General features: G+C 42.3%; 1 protein-coding gene across 1 annotated transcript in view; it reads left to right on the forward strand.

Moving 5' to 3' along the window:
* Nucleotides 1-24,183, forward strand: part of myo15aa (myosin XVAa) — a 52,506-nt gene that overhangs the window by 15,840 nt on the left and 12,483 nt on the right. Inside the window, exons 23-45 of the mRNA XM_052139596.1 lie at nucleotides 25-78; nucleotides 161-242; nucleotides 675-805; nucleotides 944-1,039; nucleotides 1,130-1,365; nucleotides 1,727-1,905; nucleotides 3,166-3,238; nucleotides 3,853-4,044; nucleotides 5,632-5,738; nucleotides 5,889-5,980; nucleotides 6,513-6,636; nucleotides 15,908-16,117; nucleotides 16,238-16,302; nucleotides 16,382-16,492; nucleotides 17,336-17,411; nucleotides 17,503-17,644; nucleotides 19,874-19,964; nucleotides 20,878-21,028; nucleotides 21,150-21,265; nucleotides 21,581-21,640; nucleotides 21,776-21,851; nucleotides 21,943-22,058; nucleotides 23,950-24,068. Coding sequence (XP_051995556.1) covers nucleotides 25-78; nucleotides 161-242; nucleotides 675-805; nucleotides 944-1,039; nucleotides 1,130-1,365; nucleotides 1,727-1,905; nucleotides 3,166-3,238; nucleotides 3,853-4,044; nucleotides 5,632-5,738; nucleotides 5,889-5,980; nucleotides 6,513-6,636; nucleotides 15,908-16,117; nucleotides 16,238-16,302; nucleotides 16,382-16,492; nucleotides 17,336-17,411; nucleotides 17,503-17,644; nucleotides 19,874-19,964; nucleotides 20,878-21,028; nucleotides 21,150-21,265; nucleotides 21,581-21,640; nucleotides 21,776-21,851; nucleotides 21,943-22,058; nucleotides 23,950-24,068 — 2,699 coding nt within the window. The remainder of the gene's footprint in view (nucleotides 1-24; nucleotides 79-160; nucleotides 243-674; nucleotides 806-943; nucleotides 1,040-1,129; nucleotides 1,366-1,726; nucleotides 1,906-3,165; nucleotides 3,239-3,852; nucleotides 4,045-5,631; nucleotides 5,739-5,888; nucleotides 5,981-6,512; nucleotides 6,637-15,907; nucleotides 16,118-16,237; nucleotides 16,303-16,381; nucleotides 16,493-17,335; nucleotides 17,412-17,502; nucleotides 17,645-19,873; nucleotides 19,965-20,877; nucleotides 21,029-21,149; nucleotides 21,266-21,580; nucleotides 21,641-21,775; nucleotides 21,852-21,942; nucleotides 22,059-23,949; nucleotides 24,069-24,183) is intronic.

The raw sequence follows: 24,183 nt of genomic DNA on the forward strand, positions 1-24,183 counted from the left end.
ATTGTTTCCTTATTTCTATTTTAGCTGAGATATGAGGCCAGAAGGAAGGCAGAAGAGGAGGAGAGGATGCGAGAAATGGTTGTAATGATATTCAATCTCTAAACGAACAACAACATTTTGTATGTCTTTAATACTTACACAGTATATTCTTGATTTGCAGGAGCTGTCAAGAAGGGAAGTGGTCAACGTCACTCATCTGGTCATTCCAGCCGAACTCGGAGCTTTGCTGATGGCAGCTGCAGGTACTGCAGTGCAATTCCTTCACACTTTCAAAATTCTGTGTGATGGAACCATTGGTGCCTGACCTCCAAGAAATATAGGAAGAAATACCTCTTCTGCGAGCACCTAATTAAACCATAACCAAAACACAATTGCAGTCCCTTTAAATAAACTTGATAAACTTGTTTTTGTATTTTTTAATCCACTTTTCTGTATGTCCACTTGTGCTCTAGCTTCTGTCCTGCTCTAGCCTACTCTGTCCTGCTCTAGCCTACTGGCATTGAAGTACTTTGAACACGGTTGCCTCTTGAATAATAATTAGCTTGTAATGTTCTTAATTTGTAAGCCACTTTGGATAGAATCATCTGCTAAATTAATAAATGTATATGCACCATATATTTTGTGTACTGACCATCTCATCTCTTTCCACTTTTCGGATCATCTTGGTTTTTAAGGTGGTAGAGAGCTGCATTCTGATTGCTTGGCTCTAGTTCAGGCTCCCACGGTTCAGATGGAGTCCCAGCACACGCTACCTCTCGACATCAACAACTACACCATCTCGAAATTTGTCCAGATTTACTTTAAAGTAAGTAATTTATTCCAAAAAGACAAATAGGCACTCACAGTAACATTCACTTGGGCCTGACATATTTTGCTAATGTTAGCTGTGTAATAAGTTATATTTCTTTATTGATTAATAAACTGATTTCCTTTAATTTCATAGGAGCCAAAGTTTGGGATGTTAAATGCAACTTTGAAGACACCATTAACCCACATTGATGATGATCTTACAAATGAGGCGCTAGATGTTTTTGTTATGGTACACTGCATTATATACTTTTAAATCTTTTAAATTCACCATCTATTATACATGCTACTAGCATTAAAGTTATGACCTTCCACTTTGTAGATCTTGAGGTTTATGGGTGACCCACATCTGAATGGTGCTCAAGAGAATTTATTTGGAAATTACATCATCCAGAAGGGGCTCACCAACCCTGGCTTGCGGGATGAAATCTTGTGTCAAATTTCCAATCAGGTCTGGAGAAACACCAATCCAGACAACTCAGAGAGAGGGTGGCTGCTGCTTTTAGCCTGCCTGAGTGCATTTGCACCATCAGCCAAAATGGAGAAATACCTTCTGAAGTAAGCATACCATACCAGCGTGCCTGTCTAGATTATCTAACTACTGTAGGCCCTGACAAAATCAACATTTTCAGCACTGATTTAGTGGGGAAATCTGTGAAAATATGGAATGGATTCAAACATGGTAAAATGTGTTAAACAGAGCTGAGAGTACTACACTCTTACTGATGACTGAAATCATAATCAAATTAGTCAGATTAATTAATAAAAAACCACGCAAGGGATGGAGGATGTGTAGAACTTTGCGAATGACAGGTGCTCCAAAAGTTCTGCAGAGTTCTCCAAGTGTAGATTCCAAATAGGCCCACTTGTACTAACCTAAACTGCTGGATTGATCACTTTGGGTTTTTATATGTTTTAGGTTTGTCTCAGACCATGCCTATAATGGATTCAAAGCCTTTGGCCAACACAAGCTAATACAAGCCATGCAGAAGTCCCTGTACGGTCCTGAGACAGCAAGGACCTACCCACTGTCACTGTTGGAATGGACAGCCAATAGGAAGAAAGCAAAAATGGTTTTGCAAGTGCACTGTTTTGATGGTGTGTGTCAGAGTTTCCCTTGAGTTTCAGATAGCTACAGGCAGCGCTTCCCACTTGTGGGTTGCACAAATAAGAAGTAAGATTTAACCTGGATTAACTCAAGGTTAAATTATCTACTAATTTAGTTGCACTAAATCTTAAACCTTGTTGAAAATGGTCAGGGTTTCATTTTGATCCTGGTTTTATCCTGCTACACCATTACTTTAAACTCAGATTAGAATTTAAATTAGGAATTAAATTTGAATTAACTATTTTGAATTAAATTTGAATTAAAATAAAATCTACATTCAAATCCTTGGCTCCAAACTCTGCTTAATTTTCCCTTTGGAGCAATTTAGATCTTTTGGTGTAAAACAGCCTCAGTTTTACTTGTCCAGTTAACAATTCAGCACTACCTGTAACACTTTACAATAACATTGTTTTTGTCAACATCATTTACAACATTAGTTAACATGAACTAACTCAGGGGTTTTCAAATGTGGTCCACAGAAAATGTTCAGAGAATAGAAAAGTGTAAAAATATTGACATTAGTACCGTATCATTCTGAAATCGTTAGATTATCACGATTACTTTATTGTATTTATAGCCATAGTAAGACATAAAAAAAACAAAATAAAAATAAATTGGCATATAATTTAATTTGTAATGATAAAAAAGAATTTGTAACAAATAAGGTTTGTAATTCACTATTCTCTGTAATGCTGCTTTAAAATTATATTTTTTGTTTATTGTATACATTTACAAATTTGTATAGTGCTTTTACAATAAATATTAATATTATATATATATATATATATATATATATATATTTTTTTTAAATGTAATTTAAAAAAAATTATTTGGGTTTAAACATCTAAATTTACTCCAGCATAAAAAGATTCAACTTATTAAGAAGTAAATATTTTCCAGATAATATTTTTATTATTTATTTTTGCTTTAGTAAAAAACAATATAAAAGCCAGTTATATAAGTTTACTAACAAAAAGTCTTTATAATATTACACTTACATAAGGCAAACAGAAAGAATAGCTTGCAAACACCAAAATGGAGTTGCTTTCAAGCCCTGAAATACTCCATAAATCAACCTAGCAGGTTCCTTTGTATCTCTAAACCCACTGGAGACAATCATGTAAAGCCCAGCTATAACAGATGATACTTGATCTGATACTAAACTGAATAGAAAAAAGACATTTGCGTGTAGTCTTCACTTCTACATGCCTGTTTAACCACAGCTGTTAAATGTCATGTTGTACTGACAGGGACCTCTTTCCTGTGCCCTGTGCACTCCTGGACAAGTGGGGAGGAATTGGCTGGAGATATTCTACAGCACAGGTACAAAACCAAGCAACCTAATCTAGCTATTTAAAATACAATTAGTGCATCAGTTCCCACAAAACATATTATCACCTTTTTCTTTTGTCACCATGTTTTTTGTGCCAATAATTAATGGTACTTTCTTAAGACAATTTGTTTATTGCCTGGCAGAAGTCCAATAGACTTACATTGAAGGAGGGACCCCAGCCACACCTAGGGACCAGAATGTCTTAGAGACTTGTAAATGTGCTCTTTTGACTTGGGCCAGTAAGAGACCACATAGCTCTAGCAACCACCAAAAACACACTAGCAACTGCATAGCAATGCATTAAAAACCACTCATAACACCTTAGAAACCACATAACAATGCCCCCCCAACCCGCCTCATTTTCTGTAAAAATCTAGTTCAGCCAAGAAATCTTGTTTTTGCACAGTTATAGTCAGATCAGTTTCGGTGTTCTAATGTTTATTGGTCTTCACAAGAAGCTTTTTAATCTGTTGTATTGCATGTCATTAGTGTATGGCTCTTTCTTTTAGGCATGTTGGTAAATGGTGTGTCTATAATAAGCATTTCATTATCTCTGCCACCTTTATTTGGCTGAAATGAATACTTCCATTAATTGGCTCCACAGGGGTGTGACGGAGACCTGGAAGGGTTGCTCAGTCACCATGAAAGAGCATGGACAGTGGGCGGAGCTTGCAGGGCACGAATATGTGATGGACTTGATTGCAGACATGGAGCTGATGAGAAATTTTCCGAAGCAAAAGTCCTACTTTATCATCTCAGCTGAGAGTCCTACCAGAACCAGACCCAATGCCAGTCTGTCAGTATCTATATAATACTCTGTCATGTTTAGTCTCCTTTGAGTTATCAAGATTTTTTAATACTGGAAATGTATTATGTGCACTAATATAATACATGATAATGGATATGAATTACATTAAAAAAGGGGTGTGTGTAATTTCTGTGGCACCAAATAGAATTGCAATCAATTTGTTTGAACAGACCAACTGGACAGGACAAAACACGATTTGTTCAACCAATTGTGTGAGTTTGAGCAGGACTAGCTGTTTGTCCAAACAATGGAAGATGGGAGAAGTGTTTGAAACTTTGAAATCAGTAATTCTTTTTTCAGTTCTTTATGGTGCTGCTAATGCCACAGAAATTACACACTTGACCTTTAAAGACCCCATAACATTGCTTGTCAAGTGCAGTCTTATTTCCTGTGTTGAGGTATATCCTATTGGAAGAGGAAGTTTAGGTGAGACATATAGAAGTGCTCTTTCCCCTTTTTTTATAATAACATATACTGTAGGTAACCATAAATAGTTTTTAGTTCACGTCACAGTCATGAATCATGCTTTGCTACTTGATTGTCGGTTGCATGTGGTATTCAGGCGATGTAAATTTGAATGAACACAAATCTGTGTAGTAGAAGATGACGCACAATGAACTGTGCACAACACAATACACTTTGCATGCATAAATGTAGAGTGTGAATTTTCAATGTGTAAAATTGTCTTAAATGGAAAACTAAAGTTTTTTTTTACTACACTGAAACATTCACTGTTTAACAGCTGACGAATGTGACATTTCAAACGCATGTGATGTGTTGCGGCTAGCTTTAGCACGTATATCTTAAATAATTAATATATTCACACAACATGGGGAGATGGTAAAGCATTCAACTCACATTTGTAAGGTGCTGTCTTCATTGAAGTTTTGCTAGCTTCCACTAGCAGCTTAATTTCAGACCAGCATCGCAGCTAGGTAACTCTACTATGTACGGCAAGTGCACAGAGTTTCCAATATTTCACACTCTGTTTTGAAGGTTAAAGAAGAGCATCATCCTGGTACTCATAGTATATTTTTGTTGCTTTTTAATGTTAACATAGTACTTGCACTACTTCAAAATTGCATAGAATAGTGCAGTAGTTTGCATTTTGGGACATAACTAAGGTTTTATTACATTTTCCTGGAAGAGGAACATTGTAAATTGTTGTGGATATCTACTAAAAGTTTATTTTGTCAACTTTTAGGAATACACTAACATATGGATTCAAAGTAAAAAATAAACGCCATTAATCATGCCCTGGGACAGTTATAAGGAATGTTCCTGCCGTCGAGCAATTCAAGCTTAAAGTACCACCTTAATTTTTTTTTATCAGTCTCAGTCAAGCACTGGGCAGTAAGCACAAATTATATTAATTTTATTAATTAATCAGCATATTATATAATTAATTCGATTAAAAATATGAATAGATTGACAGTCTTATTAAAAAGCCAAACTCCAACTTCAATCACAAATGATTCATGGGATATATAACTTCAAGCTGTCCAGGGAGGAAATGTTTTTGCAATATTAATGTAGTGTTAACTGATATTTTGTCCTCAATATGAACATTCACAGTGCTCTTTTTGGAAGTGCATTTGATTCTGATGACGACAGCTCATTTGTACTGCCCCGGGCAAAGGCCAGCTCCAGTCTCCCAGATTCAGATGGATATTACAGCCATGGTCAGCTGTTTTGATACTTGCTTTCAAGATGCTTTTATACATTCTGGACTTACTTGTGAATACAGTATATTCCATGATTTTTCATTACATAAATCTTGTTTTTTATTACATAATTCTGTTATGTTCTTTATAACTCTGACCAATCAATAGAATCAGACCACAATGAGGCTCCAACCCAGAAAGGCATGGACAGATATCTCGACAGCCTGTTTGACCCAGTGCTGTCTGATGGGGTGAGTGAAGTATTTGGGGAAACAGCTTAAAAATATAACATGAATGTATGAAGAATAAAATTGGACATTTGATCCTCAGAGTGTTAGTGATTGAGTGTATCAAATGTGTTCTATTGGCACCAGGCCCCCTGCATTGAAGGTGATTAAGTTACCCATTTACCGTATTTCTCACAGCATGGAATTCATTTTTTTCCAATAGCTTTAAGCTCTTATGCCTTTGAGAGGGTGTCTGGGTTTTTTAAACACATGTAGAGGTATAGCAGTGGAATTTAAAGGGTGCATGGAAACCTCAACCAATGACATGGATAGTTTGACAATAGTCAATTTTTATTCACTTAAACATCTTAGAATGGAAATTTTAAGTCAGACTCATGTGGTCAAGGCCAGAATACCTCTTTATAATTAGTGGAAGTAAATGAGCCATGCTCCTCTTAGAGAGTATAAGGTACTCCCGTGGGGAGATTGATTTCTCATATGACTGAGCTGGGAAGGCTCCAGCCTGAGTGAGAGCCTGTTTTGCTTTGCCTTATCTGCACTTCAGGATATGGAGAAGTCATCCAGCATATCTAGTCGTATGAAGGGAATGGGTGGGATTGGAGGGGAAGATGATGACATGGAGAAGCCCCTCACCAACAGGCCGTATCCCCCAGGACTGCAGCCCGGTGGTAAACCCTTCGTCTGTTTTCTTTCAGCGCTCTCCTTACCTCACATCAATTATGAATGGCTACACCAGCGTGAACTGGTCCCTAAAAGCAATTAATTGCAGAGTTAACATTTAGACTCAAAATGCACTTTTTGTCACTTAAGTTTTGCATGAGAAATGTTCAATGTGGTATTTAGATATGCTTTAATGCTTTGGTGATTTTAAGTGATCATGGCTTTTGGTGATTGGAATTCTGTTGTGTCTGCAAATAATTTGTCTTTCAATTGCTGGAGTTGGAAACTGTCTCATCTAAAACTGTAAATGAACAATACAAGGCACTTTCCACATAAAGAGTACATTTTGTTGTCCCATTTACCTTTTTCTGTGGCATTAGATGCACAAATCATTCTAATTTTATATAGCTATTTTCCCACATCTGTAACCTATAATCTGATGGTTTAAAAAAAAGATTAAAAATGTCTTTAAATTGAGATTTCATTTGAACCTTTTCTACAGTATCGTGGGAAGAAAAGAAAAAAAGAAAAAATTCTTATTTCATTTTCTCAGTTTTTACAAAATGTTTGTGTTGACTATATTCGTCAAGCTCAATCATTCAACCCTGTTACCCAAGTTGGTTTGTATGGCTTTAAAGCTAATAGACATGGACTACAAGCCAAACTCCAAATTTCATTTCATGAAACCTTTAACGCACAAATGGTGAATATGTATTGAATATATAATATAGATATAGTGAATATTAATAAATGGAAATCTAACTTTAAAGGATTAGTTCACTCAAAAATGAAGATTCAGTCATTGTTTACTTACCCCTGTGTTGTTATAACCCTAAAGGACTTCTGTCAAAAAATGTTGTGCTCAGTGTGTCACGGTCCTGCCACTTTGGTCTTGGTTTTTCATGTGGTGGCGGGATCATGGCCGTCTCCTCTCTCTGATTGTCCAGTGCTGTCCCTGTTTATCTTGCATTGTTCTATGTTGTGTCAGGGTTCAGCCACTTCTGTTGGTAGTGTGTATTATCTGGTGGATGAGCTCTGACACGTTTTGTGACTTATTTGTGGCTGTGTGCAGGACCGTAGCTAGAGGAGTGAAAGGTGGTAATGATTCTAGGGGCCCACATGTCCAGGGGGCCCCACAACAAATTCTAAACTGTAATTTTCAATAGGAAAGGGGCCCAAAGGAATAGTGTTGTGTTCTGTTGTGAATAATTTATTAGACTTAAAAGTATATTATATATATTTTATATATTATAAAAGTATAATTATACTTTTGTGTCCTTTTGAAGCTAGAAGAGGTGGTCACCATAAACTGCCATTCCCCTTCTGTCGCTCTCTCCACGTTGTGTCAGAGAAGCGACACTAGGGGTCTGTCTTGAGCGCCGATATTCACCTCTGAACTATGAAAAAAGGCCAATGAGAGTTGGCAACCAGTATTTGCATGTCCCGCCCCCGGACATACGGGTATTTAAGCGGCACAAATACGGGAGTTCATTCAGAAAATTTCTTCGGAGCCGATGGTCGTGTTTGCAGACTGCTGCGTTCTACACACCGAGTTCCTGCTATCATCTGCTGCATGCTGTTGGATTCTACGGCGCACAACAGTGGCTTTTTGCATGGCTGTGCACTTCCTGCCCCTGAGCGCATCGACAGTTGCAGATAAGAAAGATCTCTCACGAGTTCTTTCATTTATAAAAGAGTGATTTTATTTAAAAGAGTAATTTCCTCTAAAAGAGCAAAAAACACAGCGCCGTTGAACGTCCTTTTAAGGACACGTGTAACCCGCCTTGTCTTTCTGCGTTGTGTTCTGGGTTGTTCTCAAGTAGACTCAGAGGCTCGGGCAGTCACAATGCAGTTTATTATCTGCGGTCATAAACAATATGACAATGAGTGTTGCGTGACATCAGGTTAACATCTCAGTCAAATCCAGCATTGCTCCGACTGAGGTCAAAATTGCGCGACGCAAGTCCCCGGTCTGATGACGTCACACGCACGCACTGCACTAACCCGACGCGCAGGCAGAATGAACCCAAAACGAAACTCCCAGTAATACAAAAAGAAATATTTCTTTTGGTGGAATTCATAAGTATACAAATAAACCTGCTACACACGTCTTTATAAAGATGCCTTTCCGCCCCTGTGTTGTTCCTGGATGCGGTAGAGTACTCTCCGCTTCCGACGGCCACAGGCGTTGTCTCGTATGTCTGGGCAGTGATCACACTGAGGCTGCGTTTGAGGATGGTTCTCATTGCGAGAACATGACCATGACAACGTTGCGGTCATGGCTTGCTTACAACCGTAAGCAAGCCACTCCAGCCGGCCCCCGCGTCGCTCCTTCTTCCCACGGGATTGAGGACGATGCGGCTGGCGATGGAGGCGATTTGGGGATGGCAGCGGGTGCAGCTCGCCGGTACGCCCCTCGACCACCAGCGCCCTGGCACGCTCGTTGACTCCCGCCCCAGCTCGAGGTGGCGGCGACTCACCTCACAGCCAGTCTGCCTACCCTCTTGCGATGGAAGCAGATGAGTTCGCCGCGACATCGGAGGGCGTGGGCTCTGATGCTGAGGGCTCCTCTGGGCTGCCGCTCGGGCTTGCACGCCCAGGAGGAGGCCGACGCACAGATGTCCGATATGCTTTCCGGGCAGCCAACAGTGTGGGCCTGGATTGGAACCCTCCATCCTCCCCACAGCCATCACGGCTGGACGATTGGTTCTTGGGCGTGGGCCGCCACAGCCTCGCCCCGGTTCCTTTCTTCCCGGAGGTGCATGATGAGCTGACGTCTTCGTGGAGAGCACCCTCTCCACTCGCCGCACCGCCACCTGCTCATCCGCCTCGCCACCCTCGACGGGCGAGCGCGCCACGGGTACACGGAGATCCCCAGGTGGATAGAGCTGTTGCGCTCCACTTATGTCCCGGAAGCACTACCACCTGGCGGGCCGCCCTGTACTCCCTTCCCGGTCCTGTAGAGCAACATCCTCGCCACCGCGAAGGCCTACAGCGCTACCAGACGCGCCGCTTCCGCCCTGCATGCCATGGCTCTCCTGCAGGTCCACCAAGCCAAGGCACTTTGCAACATGCACGGGGGTGGCCCTGATCCCGACACGCTGCAGGAACTGTGCTCAGCGACCGACCTCGCCCTGAGAGCGACGAAGGTCACAGCGCAGGCACTCGGGCAGGCAATGGCCACTCTGGTGGTCCAGGAACGTCAGCAATGGCTGGACTTGGTTGAGATGCGTGAAGCTGACAAGACTCACTTCCTCAACGCCCCTGTCTCCCAGTTCGGCCTCTTCGGCGACACCATTGAGGACTTTGCCCAGCAGTTCTCCCTGGTGAAGAAGCAGACGGAGGCCATTTCAAGACATCATGCTGCGCGCAAGCTTGCCGCCACTGCCCAGGCCCCACCTGCTCGCCGAGGGCGCCCTCCCATGCCAGAAAACCTTCTGCTCCGCCCCAACCTGGGCCCAGCTCTCAGCCCCGGCGCCGAGCAAACCGCAGGAAGCGTGACGCCCCTGCCTCATGGACCCCTTCGAGGACCTGGAAGGCTCCCAAGCCGCCCCTGAGACAGCGGACCCAGAGGACGAGAAGTTAGCTCCGAGGTGGTAAGACCACTCCGCCCCCGGTGGAGGGCCGGGAGGAGAATCTTTTGTTTTTTCATTTGCCGCACTCCTGACGGGGACTGCGGTACCCAAATTCTCAATAAAAGAGCTATTTCCTTTACCTCTGGGTCACATGGCTCGCAAATGCCGCTCTCACGGCACTTTGCTTTCAGGCCTAAACAGTCTCGGCGCCCAGGATGCGGTGCTTCCGCCCTCAGCCCCACGACTGTTCCCCGGCCGGCCGGTTCAGACGAGTCCAGAGGACGCCAGCATCAGACCTCCTCCTCAGTCAGGAACCTGCCCCTGCCGGGTGCGCTGAACAAGGTAAGTGCTTTGAGTTTATTCTCAGCACCAGAGCCTCGGACGCCACAGCCTCCCGACGCCGTTTACCTGTTCCAGACCGCCATGAGCCCCGCCGGTACGCCCAAAATACTCATCCCCTTGGTGCCCCTAGCACGGAGCTTAGAGGCATGGCTTTCACTGCCCAGCTCGCCACGGTGGCTGCACCAGACCATCCGACTCGGTTACGCAAATCAGTTTGCCAGGTCTCCGCCCCTTCGTGGGCGTTCGTTCCTCCGCAGTGCATGGCTGAACATGCCCACTCCTGCACGAGGAAATCGCCTCCTTCTAATCAAGGACGCGATAGAGCCTGTCCTCCGACCGAAACGAAGAAGGGTTTCTACAGCCCTTACTCGTTGTACCCAAGAAAGGCGGCGCATACCGACCTATCTTGGACCTGCGAAGTTTTCAATCGGACCTTGTCCAAACTCCCGCTCAAAATGCTTACCCAGAAACAAATTCTATCTGGCGTCCGGCATCTAGATTGGTTCGCAGCGGTAGACCTGAAGGACGCGTGACTTCCACGCCTCAATTCGCCCTCGACATCGACCCTTTCTACGGTTCGCGTTCAACGGCCAGGCGTATCAGTACAAGGTCCTCCCCTTCGACCTGTCTCTGTCCCCTCGCGTCTTCACGAAGGTCGCAGAGGCGGCTCTTGCCCTGCTACGAGGAGCGGGCATACGCATACTCAATTATCTCGACGATTGGCTCATTTTGGCCTCCTCGCAGGAATTACTATGCACACACAGAGACCAGGTGCTCGAGCACCTCGGTCGTTTAGGGTTTCAGGTCAACTGGGAAAAGAGCAAGCTCACCCCGGTCCAGAGCATCTCTTTTCTCGGTTTGGAGTTAGACTCCAATGACAGCACGTCTCTCCAACGAGCATGCTCAGTCAGTGCTGGAATGCCTCGCTTCTTTCGAACCAGGCACCGTGGGTCCCTTTGAAACGCTTCCAACGGCTCCTGGGGCATATGGCATCCTCCGCAGGCCGCTGCCACTGGGGTTGGTGCATATGAGACCACTTCAGCATTGGCTCCAGACTCGAGTCCCGAGACGAGAATGGCGCCACGGCACGCACGGCGTGGAAGTTACCCCCGCCTGCCGCCAAACCTTCAAACCCTGGACAGACCTCTGCTTTCTACGGGCAGGAGTACCCTTGCAGCAGGTGTCCCGTCGCGTTCTGGTTACAACCGACGCCTCAAATTGGGTTGGGGCGCCAGTGTAACGGGCGCAAGAGTCGCAGGCCGGTGGAACCGAGGCTCGCTGCGCTGGTACATCAACTGCCTAGAGCTGCTGGCCGCTTTTCTTGCCCTGAAGAAATTTCTTCCGCTGATTCGTGGTAAGCATGTCCTAGTCAGGACAGACAGCACCACGGTGGTGGCCTACATAAACCGCCATGGCGGAGCACGCCCTCCACATGTCACAGCTCGCCTGCCGCCTCCTCCTTTGGAGTCAGCAGCGACTGGAGTCACTGCGCGCCACTCACATCCCCGCAACCTCAATGTGATAGCGGACGCGCTGTCAAGACAAAACTTGCCCGGGCGGAGAGTGGAGGCTCCAGCCCCAATCGGTCCAGCTGATTTGGGACAGGTTCGGCAAGGCCCAGGTAGACCTGTTTGCCTCCCAGGAAACCTCCCACTGTCCGGCTCTGGTATGCCCTCACAGAGGCTCCCCTTGGGACAGATGCTCTGGCGCACAGCTGGCCCGCAGGGCTGCGCAAGTCTGCTTTTCCCCAGTGAGCCTTCTTGCACAGGTGCTATGCAAGTTCAGGGAGGACAAGGAGCAAGTCACTCCGGTGGCCCCTACTGGCCCAACCGACGTGGTTTTTGGATCTCACGCCCTCATGACAGCCCCACCCTGGCGAATTCCCTGAGGAAGGACCTTCTTTCTCAGGGACGGGCACGCTCTGGCATCCGCGATCCAGACCTCTGGAATCTCCACGCCTGGTCCCTGGACGGACGCTGGAGGATCTAGCCGCCTACCTTCGGCCGCCATAGACACTATTAACCAAGCCAGAGCCCCTTCGACCAGGCATCTTTACGCTCTGAAGTGGCGCCTGTTCATGGACTGGTGGTCTTCCCGAGTCGAAGACCCGCAGAAGTGCGCAGTTAGGTCAGTGCTCGTGTTTGTACAGGAGAGGCTGGAGAGGAGGCTGTCCCCTCCACCCTCAAGGTGTATGTTACGCTATCATCGCCCACCACGCACACGGTAGACGGCAAGTCTCTGGGTAAGCACGCACTTAATCGCCAGGTTCCTAAAAGGTGCCCGGAGGATGACTCCTCCCGCCTAACCTGTTTCCCTCCTGGGATCTCTCGGTCGCCCTTATGGGACTCCGAGACCCCCTTCGAGCCGCTTGACTCAGTTGGACTCAGGGCCCTGTCTCTCAAGACCGCCCTGCTGATCGCGCCGCTTCCATCAAGAGGGTCGGGACCTGCATGCGTTCTCTGTTAGCGACGCTTGCCTGGAGTTCGGTCCGCGGACACTTCGCGATCCTGAGACCGCCGACCGGGCTACGTGCCCAAGGTTCCTACCACACCCTTCAGGGATCAGGTGGTGAACCTGCAAGCCTGCCCCGGGAGGAGGCAGACCCAGCCCTTTCACTGCTGTGTCCAGTACGCGCCTTATGTATTTACCTGGACCGCACACAGAGCACCAGACGCTCTGAGCAGCTCTTCGCCTGCTTTGGGGACAGCAGAAAGGGAATGCTGTCTCCAAGCAGAGACTCGCCCACTGGGTTGTCGACGCCATTTCCCTGGCTTATCACACCCAGGCCGTGCTCCCCTTTGCGGGTCCGAGCACACTCCACCAGGAGTGTTAGCGCCCTCGTGGGCACTGGCTAGGGCATTGCCCTAGCAGACATTTGTAGAGCAGCTGGCTGGGCAACACCTAACACTTTTGCGTAGATTCTACAATCTCCGAAGTTGAGTCAGTATCGCCCCGTGTTCTCTCAGGTACCGTGCCCGTGAGAACTCGGTGGCACGCCCTCGATCTGACCGGGTGAATCGCTTGCACCCAGCGCCCTTCCCCTAACCAGTGGAAACAGTGCCCTTCTTTCCCAGGAGATCCCAGGTTTGGGACACTGGTTGACTCCTCCCTAGCCCCTCGTGGGTCGCAGTTCTGCGGAGGAACTCGCCAACCCAAACCACTGCGGGTACCACTAGCTACCCTGTACTGGTATAGGTGCACCACAGGTAAGGCCTCCTGTTCGACTCCCCTGTGTGTAAAACCACGGTTCTGTCCCCTCACGAGAGTTGACTCCGTGTTTTCCTTAGGCAGTTACAGCTGCCTCGGTGCCGTGCTGTATGCTTCCCCTCTGCGAGGCTGGATCTACCACCACGACTACTGTTCCAAGATAAGACCTAAGTATGGGCCATGCGATGTATTTGCCACTCAAAATTTGCCTCCCTCCCGGTAGGTGTGGCCTCCACGAGGGTCTTCTCTGCCCTAATAAGGGCTAAGACCCCTTCCCTCAACGCGTAAGGGCCCCGGCCGTAGTTGCTCTATGCGAGAAACATAGAGAGAAAAGAGGCCCAGCCAGGCTGGCCCGCTCCCATGTTGGCGTCGTCAACTTGTTCCCCTCCAGGGTAACGATAAGGAATCCTGATGGCTTAAATGGGGCATTGGGGAAGGGTACGTGCAGCCTGATACAGTTGGTCGCTCTGCACGTAGGAATACCTGCTCGCTCCTGTATCAGCAGATCACGCATACACGCTCAGCCGCATGGCTCTTTTAAGTGGACCTCTAGTGTCGCTTCTCTGACACAACGTGGAGAGAGCTGACAGAAGGGGAACGCCTAGGTTACGTATGTAACCTCCGCTCCCCGATGGAGGGAACGAGACGCTGTGTCTCCCCTGCCACGCCGCTGAGCCGAGCCCCTGTTGTGGCCGGACCATTTCCGCTCCTCAGAAAAATCCTGAATGAACTCCCGTGATTTGCGCCGCTTAAATACCTGTATGTCCGGGGCGGACATGCAAATACTGGTTGCCAACTCTCATTGGCCTTTTTTCATAGTTCAGAGGTGAATATCGGCGCTCAAGAGAGACCCCTAGTGTCGCTTCTCTGACACAACGTCTCGTTCCCTCCATCGGGGAATGGAGGTTACATACGTAACCTAGACGTTTTATGACATCACTGAACACAATTGTTTTTTTTTTTCTCATTTTCTCCCTTTGTGTTAAGAAAAAGAAAGAAAGAAATATGGGCTTATAACAACACAGGGGTGAGTAAACAATGACTGAATTAAAAATGTTGGGTGAACTATCCCCTTAAGGTCTCTAGCCAGGGTCAACTTTGACCATTCAACCCTATTACCCAACTGAGCGATCACTAAATGTAGCCTTAATTTGCAACCCTGTTACCCCTTATGGCATGGATTTCATTTTGATGTGTGTTTAATGCTTATTGCTAGAAAATTACATAATCATACAAATCAGAGGTAAGGCATGTCCCAAATATTTCTAATAGGGTTGCAACAATGGTAAACCTCATATAAAAGTCAATTTAATAATATATTTATGAATAATTTGATCATTCAACAAATGTAAACATTTTATAATTTAGTTTATAATATTAATTTAAGTATGAATTTTCATTTATTTAAAGGAATGTTCTGGGTTAAATACAAGTTGGAGTCAATCGACCGCATATTTGGCATAATGTTGATTACCACAAACATTTATTTTGACTTTTTTTATTTATTTTTTTTAACCAAAAATCGAGGTTACAGTGAGGCACTTACAATGGAAGTGAATGGGGACAATCTTTGGAGGATATAAAAGCAGAAATGTGAAGCTGTAAATTTGTTTAAACCTTTTACATTTTTACAATCATTTTAGGGTTTGTTGACATTATATTATCAAGGCAACAAAGTTGTAAAATTGGCTATAAATTTACAAAGAAAAGGTTAGTAAGCGGTTTTATCACACTAAAATAATGTTCGAACACATATTGTTTACTTCTTGTGGCTTTACTTTTGAAATAGAGAGTATTTTGACTTTTACAGATTTCCCCCATTCCCTTCCAGTGCCTCACTGGAAACCACATTTTTGATTTTTGTTTAAAGAAAAAGAGGGACCAGTTGAAATACATTTTGTGGTAATCTTTTGTGGTAAATCAATATTATACGACAAATGCTGTCGATTGAGCTTAACTTGTTGAACCTGGAATGTTCCTTTAAAAGTTTCAGGACGTATTTTGTACCCTATTAGTGGAAAGTGTCACAAGCTGCATTTTAGTTCATGTGCAGTGATATTGTTCTTTACTATAATTTAGGTTGGCACCGCTGATTGGGCTATATATGAATTGTTAAAGCAGTCATTGCTTGCTTATCCATATTTACTGTTCTCAGCGGTGCCAGTTTTACCTGTTATGGGAGGAACAATGATGCCACCTATACCTATGCCAGCAATGCCCTCTGTGCCTCATGCACCCGCCCCAACCTCTGCACCCTCAGTACCCTCAGTACCCCCAATGCCTTCAATGCCAGCTATGCCTTCTATGCCAGCTTTTCCTGCTATGCCACCTTTCCCTAATGTGCCACCGATGCCTGATATGTCAGGTATGGATGCTGTAAATCATTCTTCATAATGGTGCTTGGGACTAACTGATTCTCTAGCATGCATTACCCTATTGTGATAATTGCAGTTCCTTTATTTTATGGCTCTATAAACCACTAAAGGTGTAGATCCAGCTGTTTTAGCACAGCAACAGCAAGCCATCATCAACCAGCAAGCGATCATATTGGTGAGTACATAGAGTAATTTAGACTTCTAGCATTCTGAACTGAATGTGTTTGAATACTAAGTTAATCGGATGTACACAGGCTCAGCAGATGACAATGCAAGCCATGGCCTTCCAGCATCAGATGTATAATTCAGCACAAAACACACACAGTGAGCATATGCCAGCACCCCGCTCCAGGGAGTCCAGCCCTGTGAGTATCTCTGAGAATTTATTGCATGAGAGCATTGATTATATTGCAAAGATTTTGCCCAAAGAAGCCAAATCGGTATTCAAAGTTTCAACTTATATTTAGTATACATTTGGACATGTTTGATGCACTTATATAGTGGTAGTCCAAAAGTCTGAGACCACACTAAAATTCTTGGATTTAAGGTTACACAAAGTTTTAGGATTTTGCAAAATATAAAACTTGAATGTTAAATACATGTTGGTAACAATTTACAATAAGGTTCCATTCGTTTACATTAGTTAATGCATTAGGTATCATGAACGAAAAATAAACAATTTATTAATCTTTGTTAAAGTTAGTTAATAAAAATATAATTGTTCGTGTTAGTTCATGTCAGTTCATAGTGCATTAACTAATGTTAACAATTACAACTTTTGATTTTAAAAATGTATTTCTATATGTTGAAATTAAAATGAAATAAGATTAATAAATGCTGTTAACATATTGTTAATTGTTAGTTCATGTTAAAATGTTGTTATCTAATGCTAACAAATGGAACATTATTGTGTTACCGAAATATTTTATGACATAAAATTCTGATTTTTTTTTTAATTGTTTGATTCAACATTTCACTCAAAGGGTTATGATGATACAATATTTTGTAATGAAAAATTTTGTATTCAATAAGTAAAAATACAAAATAGATGCATCTTCACTTGCGGTCTCCAAATTTGTAGAATCCATTGTATTGTCATGGACACTCGTACTAATTTTTCTTATAAAATTATTAACTGTTTTCTTTAGATTTTTTTTTTTTTTAAGCTGTTGTTATGATTTTAATCAATACATATATGTTATTTTAAGACTAGGTATGAAACTGGACCTGTTTCCTACAAACCAGCCCCAGTTTCCCCACATAGATCACCACAGCGACAGCACAGTATGTCATTATTTCAGGCCATTTATTTTCATGCTTAATTTCATTCATAAAAGTAACTCTTTTGTCAGTATTTTTTTTAATGTTTCCAAAGACGAAACTAGGAGGGATCCACCATCAGGGGATGTCATGAGAAGCACAATCTCAAACTCAGAACATTTACAACCAAGTCACAACATCAAAGACATCATCAAACAGTACCAGTGTAACCCTGTAAAACCAGCAGAGATTCCCAGGTGAGAAATGAATATTTTTAGATCTGACAAGCCCTTTTCACATCTTAAAGGGATAGTTCACCCAAAAATGAAAATTCTCTCATCATTTTCTCATCCTCATGCCATCCCAGATATTTATGACTTTCTTTCTTCTGCAGAACACAAAGATTTTTAAAAGGATATTTCAACTCTGTAAGTCCATATAATGCAAGTAAATGATAACCAGACCTTTCAAGCTCTAAGTCACATATAGGAAACATAAAAGTAATCCATATGACTCCAGTGGCTTAATATATGTCTTCTGAAGTAATACAATCACTGTGGGTGAGAAACAGGTCAATATTTATGTTGTTTTGTACTATAAATCTCCACTTTCACTTTCATTTTCAGTGAAAGTGGAGATTTATAGTAAAAAAGGATTTAAATATTAATATTTTTCTCACCCACAGTGATTGTATTACTTCAGAAGACATATGCAGTGGTGCTTGAAAATTTGTGAACCCTTTAGAATTTCTATATTTCTGCATAAATACAGTATGACCTAAAACATCATCAGATTTTCTCTCAAATCCTAAAAGTAGATAAAGAGAACCCAATTAAACAAATCAGACAATATACTTGGTCATATATTTATTGAAGAATATGATCCATGATCCATATTACATATCTGTGAGTGGCAAAAAGTATGTGAACATCTATTATTAGCAGTTAATTTGAAGGTGAAATTAGATTCAGGTGTTTTCAAACAATGGGATGACAATCAGGTATGAGTAGGTACGCTGATTTATTTAATGAACAGGGATCAATCAAAATCTTCACAACTCATGTTTGTGGAAGTGTATCATGGCACGGACAAAGGAGATTTCTGAGGACCTCAGTAAAAGAGTTGTTGATGCTCATCAGTCTGGAAAGATTACAAAACCATTATAAAGAGCTTGGACTCCACCAATTCAAATTTAGACGGATTGTGTACAAATAGAGGGAATTCAATACCATTGTTACCCTCCCCAGGAGTTGTCCAACAAAGATCACTCCAAGAGTAAGGTGTGTAATATTCCGCGAGGTCACAAAGGAACCCAGGGACACTTTTAAGCAACTAAATTTCTCTCTCTCACATTGGCAAATCTTAATGTTCATGAGTCCACAATCAGGAGAACACTGAACAACAATGTGTGCATGACAGGGTTGCAAGGAGAAAGCCACTGCTCTTCAAAAAGAACATTGCTGCCCGTCTGCAGTTTGTTAAAGATTTAAAAAAAATAATAATAATTTATGGACTGATGAGACAAAAATAGATCTTTTTGGTTTAAATGAGTTGCGTTGTGTTTGGAGAAAAGAAAACACTGCATTCCAGCACAAGAACCTCAACCCATCTGTGAAACATGGTGGTGGTAGTATCATGGTTTGGGCCTGTTTTGCTGCATCTGGGCAAGGACAGCTTGTCATCATTGATGGAACAATGAATTCTGAATTATACCAGCAAATTCTAAAGGAAAATGTCTGGATCTGTCCGTGAACTGAATCTCAAGAGAAAGTGGGTCATGCAGCAAGACAGCGACCCTAAGCACATAAGTCATTCTACCAAAGAATGGTTAAAGAAAAATAAAGTTAATGTTTTGGAATGGCCAAGTCAAAGTCCTGAACTTAATCCAATAGAAATGCTGTGGAAGGAGCTGAAGTGAGCAGTTCATGTGAGGAAACCCATAGCTGAAGCTGTTCTGTATGCAGGAATGGGATCAAATTCCTTCAAGCCAATGTACAGGACTGATCAACAGTTACCAGAAATGTTTAGTATCAGTTATCGCTGCGCAAAGTGGTCACACCAGATACTGATATTTTCCTCAGTAAATTAATGACTAAGTGTAATATTTTTGTCCAATTTGTTTAATTGGGTTCTCTGTATCTACTTTAAGACTTGTGTGAAAATCTGATGATGTTTTAGGTCATATTTATGCAGAAATATAGAAAATTCTAAAGGGTTCATAAACTTTCAAGCCACACTGTATTAAAACACTGGAGCCATACATGATGAGAGAATTTAAATTTTTGAGTGAACTATTGCTTTAAGGTTGAAGGACCTGATACAACTGAGAACTGATGGCAATTGTTGTTCACCTTAAAACAGCAATTTACTGAAAAGTTGCTATAAAATCTATTTTGCTTTCTATTTAAATCTAGAACTAAACAAAGGCCAAACATCTTGCTCTAACATGTGTTTGCAATATATTTTGGGGTTGTTCTGTAATACAGAAGGGAAGCTAAAACATTTTTGAAGAAACCAGACCCCCATGATGAAGCTATGACAATTCTTAAGGACCAGATGAATGCTCCACCTCCACAGGTAGATCAAAGTCTTGGTAACTCATAGCCAATAGATATGCCTAGTGTAATATGTCATGTTAGTTGGAAAGAAGCCTGAAGGAGACACATTTTCTATACATTTTAAAATGCCTGATATGTGTTTTTGACCGAAACGTTGCTAATAAAGATTTACGAAAGTTACCATAGCGTGCAGGAATTTTTCTATTTTTTCAATAAAACTGAAAGTGCCCTACACATATGACCACCAGGTGTGTGAGAAAGTTTATTCATTTGAATGTTCTTTTAATTACAATTATGTGAAGAATGATCAGTTAGGGTGAGTACAGGTACAGTTAACTAGGATGTTTTTTTTATTGCTAAATGTCAAAAATGGTCTCCATGCACCTATATTCACCATATAAGTATTATCAGTGTGATTTAAAGGTTAGTTCACCCAAAAATAAAAATGATCTCATAATTTACTCACCCTCGTGCCATCCCAGCTGTGTATGACTTTCTTAAGCAGATCACAAACAAAGATCTTTAGAAGAATATTTCAGCTCTGTTGGTCCATACGATGCAAGTGAATGGTGGCCAAAAAATGTTAAGCTCCAAACATCACATAGGTCAGAATAAAAGTAATCCATAAGATGTTAAATATATCTTCAGAAGCGATATAGTAAGTGTGGATGAGAAACAGATCAATATTTAAGTCTTTTTCACTATCAATCTCCACTTTTACAATTATGGCACCCATTCACTTGCATTATATGGACTTACAGAACTGAAATATTCTTCTAAAATTCTTTGTTTGCATTCTGCAGAAGAAAGAAAGTCATTCACATTTGGGATGGCATGAGGGTGAGTAAATGATGAAAGAATTTTCATTATTAATTAATTAATTAATTAATTATATTAATGCTCAATGTGTTTTTATGTCTCCACACAACCAGCGAAAAAAGACCTACGCTCCGGTCTCTTCCTCATCATCTGCAAGGGAGTTTGATTATGATGGCGGGGCATTAAAACCAGCAAAAAGCATAAAGACAAAGAGATCACCTCCTGTGCCAGCTGTTAGTCAGAGATTACCCGCCCCTGCACCTGGTAAACTAAAATGATCTCTGTGATTAAGATATTTAATCTGTCATTTAATTCCAGTTCATTATGTTCTCAATATAGAGACCATATTGGCACAGCAATTACACTGCGGTGTGTTGTGTTACAGTATCTAGAGAACTTCCAGTAGAAGAGGAGAATGTTCAGACTCAGCTGCACAAGAGGAGCAGCGATGAGCACTACACCTACACCAATGTACCCTGGAAAATCTACCTGAGAAAAGAGGTTAGTGTATTGTTTATGTTCAAGTGGTGAGTGGTGGTGGTGTAGTGGTCTAAGCACATAACTGGTAATCTGGTAATCAGAAGGACACTGGTTCGAACCCCACAGCCACCACCATTGTGTCCTTGAGCAAGGCACTTAACTCCAGGTTGCTCCGGGGGGATTGTCCCTATAATAATTGCACTGTAAGTTGCTTTGGATAAAAGCGTCTGCCAAATGCATAAATGTAAATGTAAGTGAAAAAATTAATACTTTTTCATTTAATAATTTTTGAATGGGGTGGCATATGTTTTTTGTTTTGTGTTGTTTTTTGTTTAGGTTTTTTATCCAAAAGACAGCTTCAATCACCCGCTGGTACTTGACCTCTTGTTTAAACAGGTTTGATTTTTTAATTATATTTCAGTTCACTTTGTGTTTTTTGTTTATTGTCTGAAAGTCATAGTCAAGTCAAGGTATTTGGGTTTATTTTTTAATAGTTTACCAACCATAATTACATTATATCTTTCATCACAGATTGTGCATGACACATTCTCAGAGGCTTGCATTCGCATTACAACAGAAGAGAGGCAGAAGATGAAATCTATCTTTGGTATGATTCTCTTATGTACACACTGAGGTCACATAATATAATTTTAGATCCCTTAAAATGGTTTTCAATTCTGTCTTTTGTGTTGTTACAGTGGAGCACAGCATTGACATCAATACCGCAATCCAAGATGAGAATGTGAAGAAGAATGTTGTAGTTGCTGCAAGAGACACCTGGGATATCTACTTCTCACGCCTTTTCCCAGCATCGGTAAGAAATCTTGCTCAGGTTAACCAGGGGTGGATCTAGACATTCTTTTTATGGGATGGCAAGGGTGGCAATACCAAACCAAGCGCCCATGTGTAGTTCTTATGGATTAAGGCACCAAGCTTCATTGCAACAAGTAAATACATTTCAACAAATAATACAATTCATTAATTTGAATTTAATATCTATTAAACACATCAAAAAATTCTAAATATTTCTTAGCTTGACATTTAGAACCATCAATCTGAACTAAACGACACCACATTATGCAGGCCCAACAAAATGTGTGCATATCTCATGTTGTTCTACTAATGAATTCCTGTAGGCCTATCACCTTTTTAATAGCTGGAATAATCAATTTGAAAGTGAAGATTAACACAAATTTATGCCTAAATAAAAATAAAAACTTGTAAATTATACTCTGGGGGGCAGAGCATCGAAACTCATGAATATTAATTATGTTGTGCACAGTGCATATGTTATACAAGATTCTTTTAAATTAGATTGTGGCAGGGCGGAGGGCGGAGGGCGGGGCCGGGTCGTGATCCTACACACGCGGTCCCGTATTAGGCTAATTAAGTCTCCGTGAGGGATAAAGGTCTACTGCAGGGGATCGTGCGGGAGAGAGAGATCGTTAACAGACATGTCCATCATGTGTGTAAAGTGTAAAGGGATCAATGGAAAGGAGGAGGCGAGAACCGGCTTTTCAATATAAATAATAGTTTAATGATAAACTTAAAAGACAACATAAACACACACATGACGGACATGTCCGTAAACGATCTCTCTCTCCCGTGTGTAGGATCATGACCCGGCCCCGCCCTCCGCCCTGCCACAGAAATGTATGACCGATTTAAGCACTCAAACAAATATTTCACATAATATGGTAATTTCATTCCTACTTCTGCCACTATCAGTCTTGGAATTGTTTTTGTAAATTAATACGTAGAACAGCACTTTGATTAAGAACAAGACTGATTGATCTAGTGGTAACTTTTTGCCTTTAGTTTTTGGAGGTGGATTCTAATTCACCCAAATATAACTTTTTATTTTATTAAACCAAGTTTGCATCTGTACTTCAGTGGAGGGGTTACACTTTAAAAATAAAATGCAATAAAAGATGCGGGGACAAGAGAGTAGCAGCAACACAGACACATTTATTGACAGTTCTGTATATGAAAAAACTGCGACAACCACAAACTCTCCGCACCAGCAGTGGGAACCTGGGAAAAAGTCAATATATGCCTGAGCACCAGTGAATGAGATTACACAGTTGACCCATAACTGACAGTAATGTATCTAATAATCATTCAGTGAATACTTGGAAACAACTTAGAAATTTTTTTCCAAGTATTTGTCCATGTGGTCATTTATTGAGTAAATAGTGGTAAAAATTTTTGTAAAATGGTCTGCACTTATATAGCACCTTTTTAACCTTAACGGTATTCAAAGCATTTACACTGTGACACATTCATACACCAATGGCGGTAGAGCTGCCATGCAAGGCGCTAGCCTGCCATTGGGAGCAACTTTGGGGTTCAGTGTCTTGCCCAAGGACACTTCGGCATGTGGAATTGTGTGGGCCGGGATTCAAACCACCAACACTGCGATTAGTGGCTGACCCACTCTACCAGCTTACACACAGCCGCCTAAATAATCTCATCAACCTGTGAGAGCCCAAACACTGTACATGCTCTGCAATAGTAGGTATGCGATTGATCGATGCAGTGATATATTCAATACATTTGGATAATTATGCTGGGGTGGCAGATTGGGTGGCAAAGCTCATTTTTATGGTGGCAGCAGGGATATTAGTATTTTCAGCAGGGATATTCTACTGCATAATGCCATTTACACCATGCTATAGGGAAAATCTGTCTGTTGGTTCCCACAGGGCAGTGTAGGAACAGGCGTCCAGGTGCTTTCTGTGTCTCATAGAGGGATCAAGCTTTTAAAGATGGTCAGGAGTAGTGCAGTAGCACCAGACTACTTCAGAGTTCTGCGACCCTACAGGTATAATCAAGGGGTGTTAAAGGAATAGTTCATCCAAAATGAAAATTAGCTCATCATTTACTCACCCTAATGGCATCTGAAACTCATATGACTTTCTTTTTTTCTGCGGAACACA

Source organism: Xyrauchen texanus, chromosome 12 (genome assembly GCF_025860055.1).
Source record: "Xyrauchen texanus isolate HMW12.3.18 chromosome 12, RBS_HiC_50CHRs, whole genome shotgun sequence".
Classification (NCBI taxonomy): Eukaryota; Metazoa; Chordata; class Actinopteri; order Cypriniformes; family Catostomidae; genus Xyrauchen; species Xyrauchen texanus.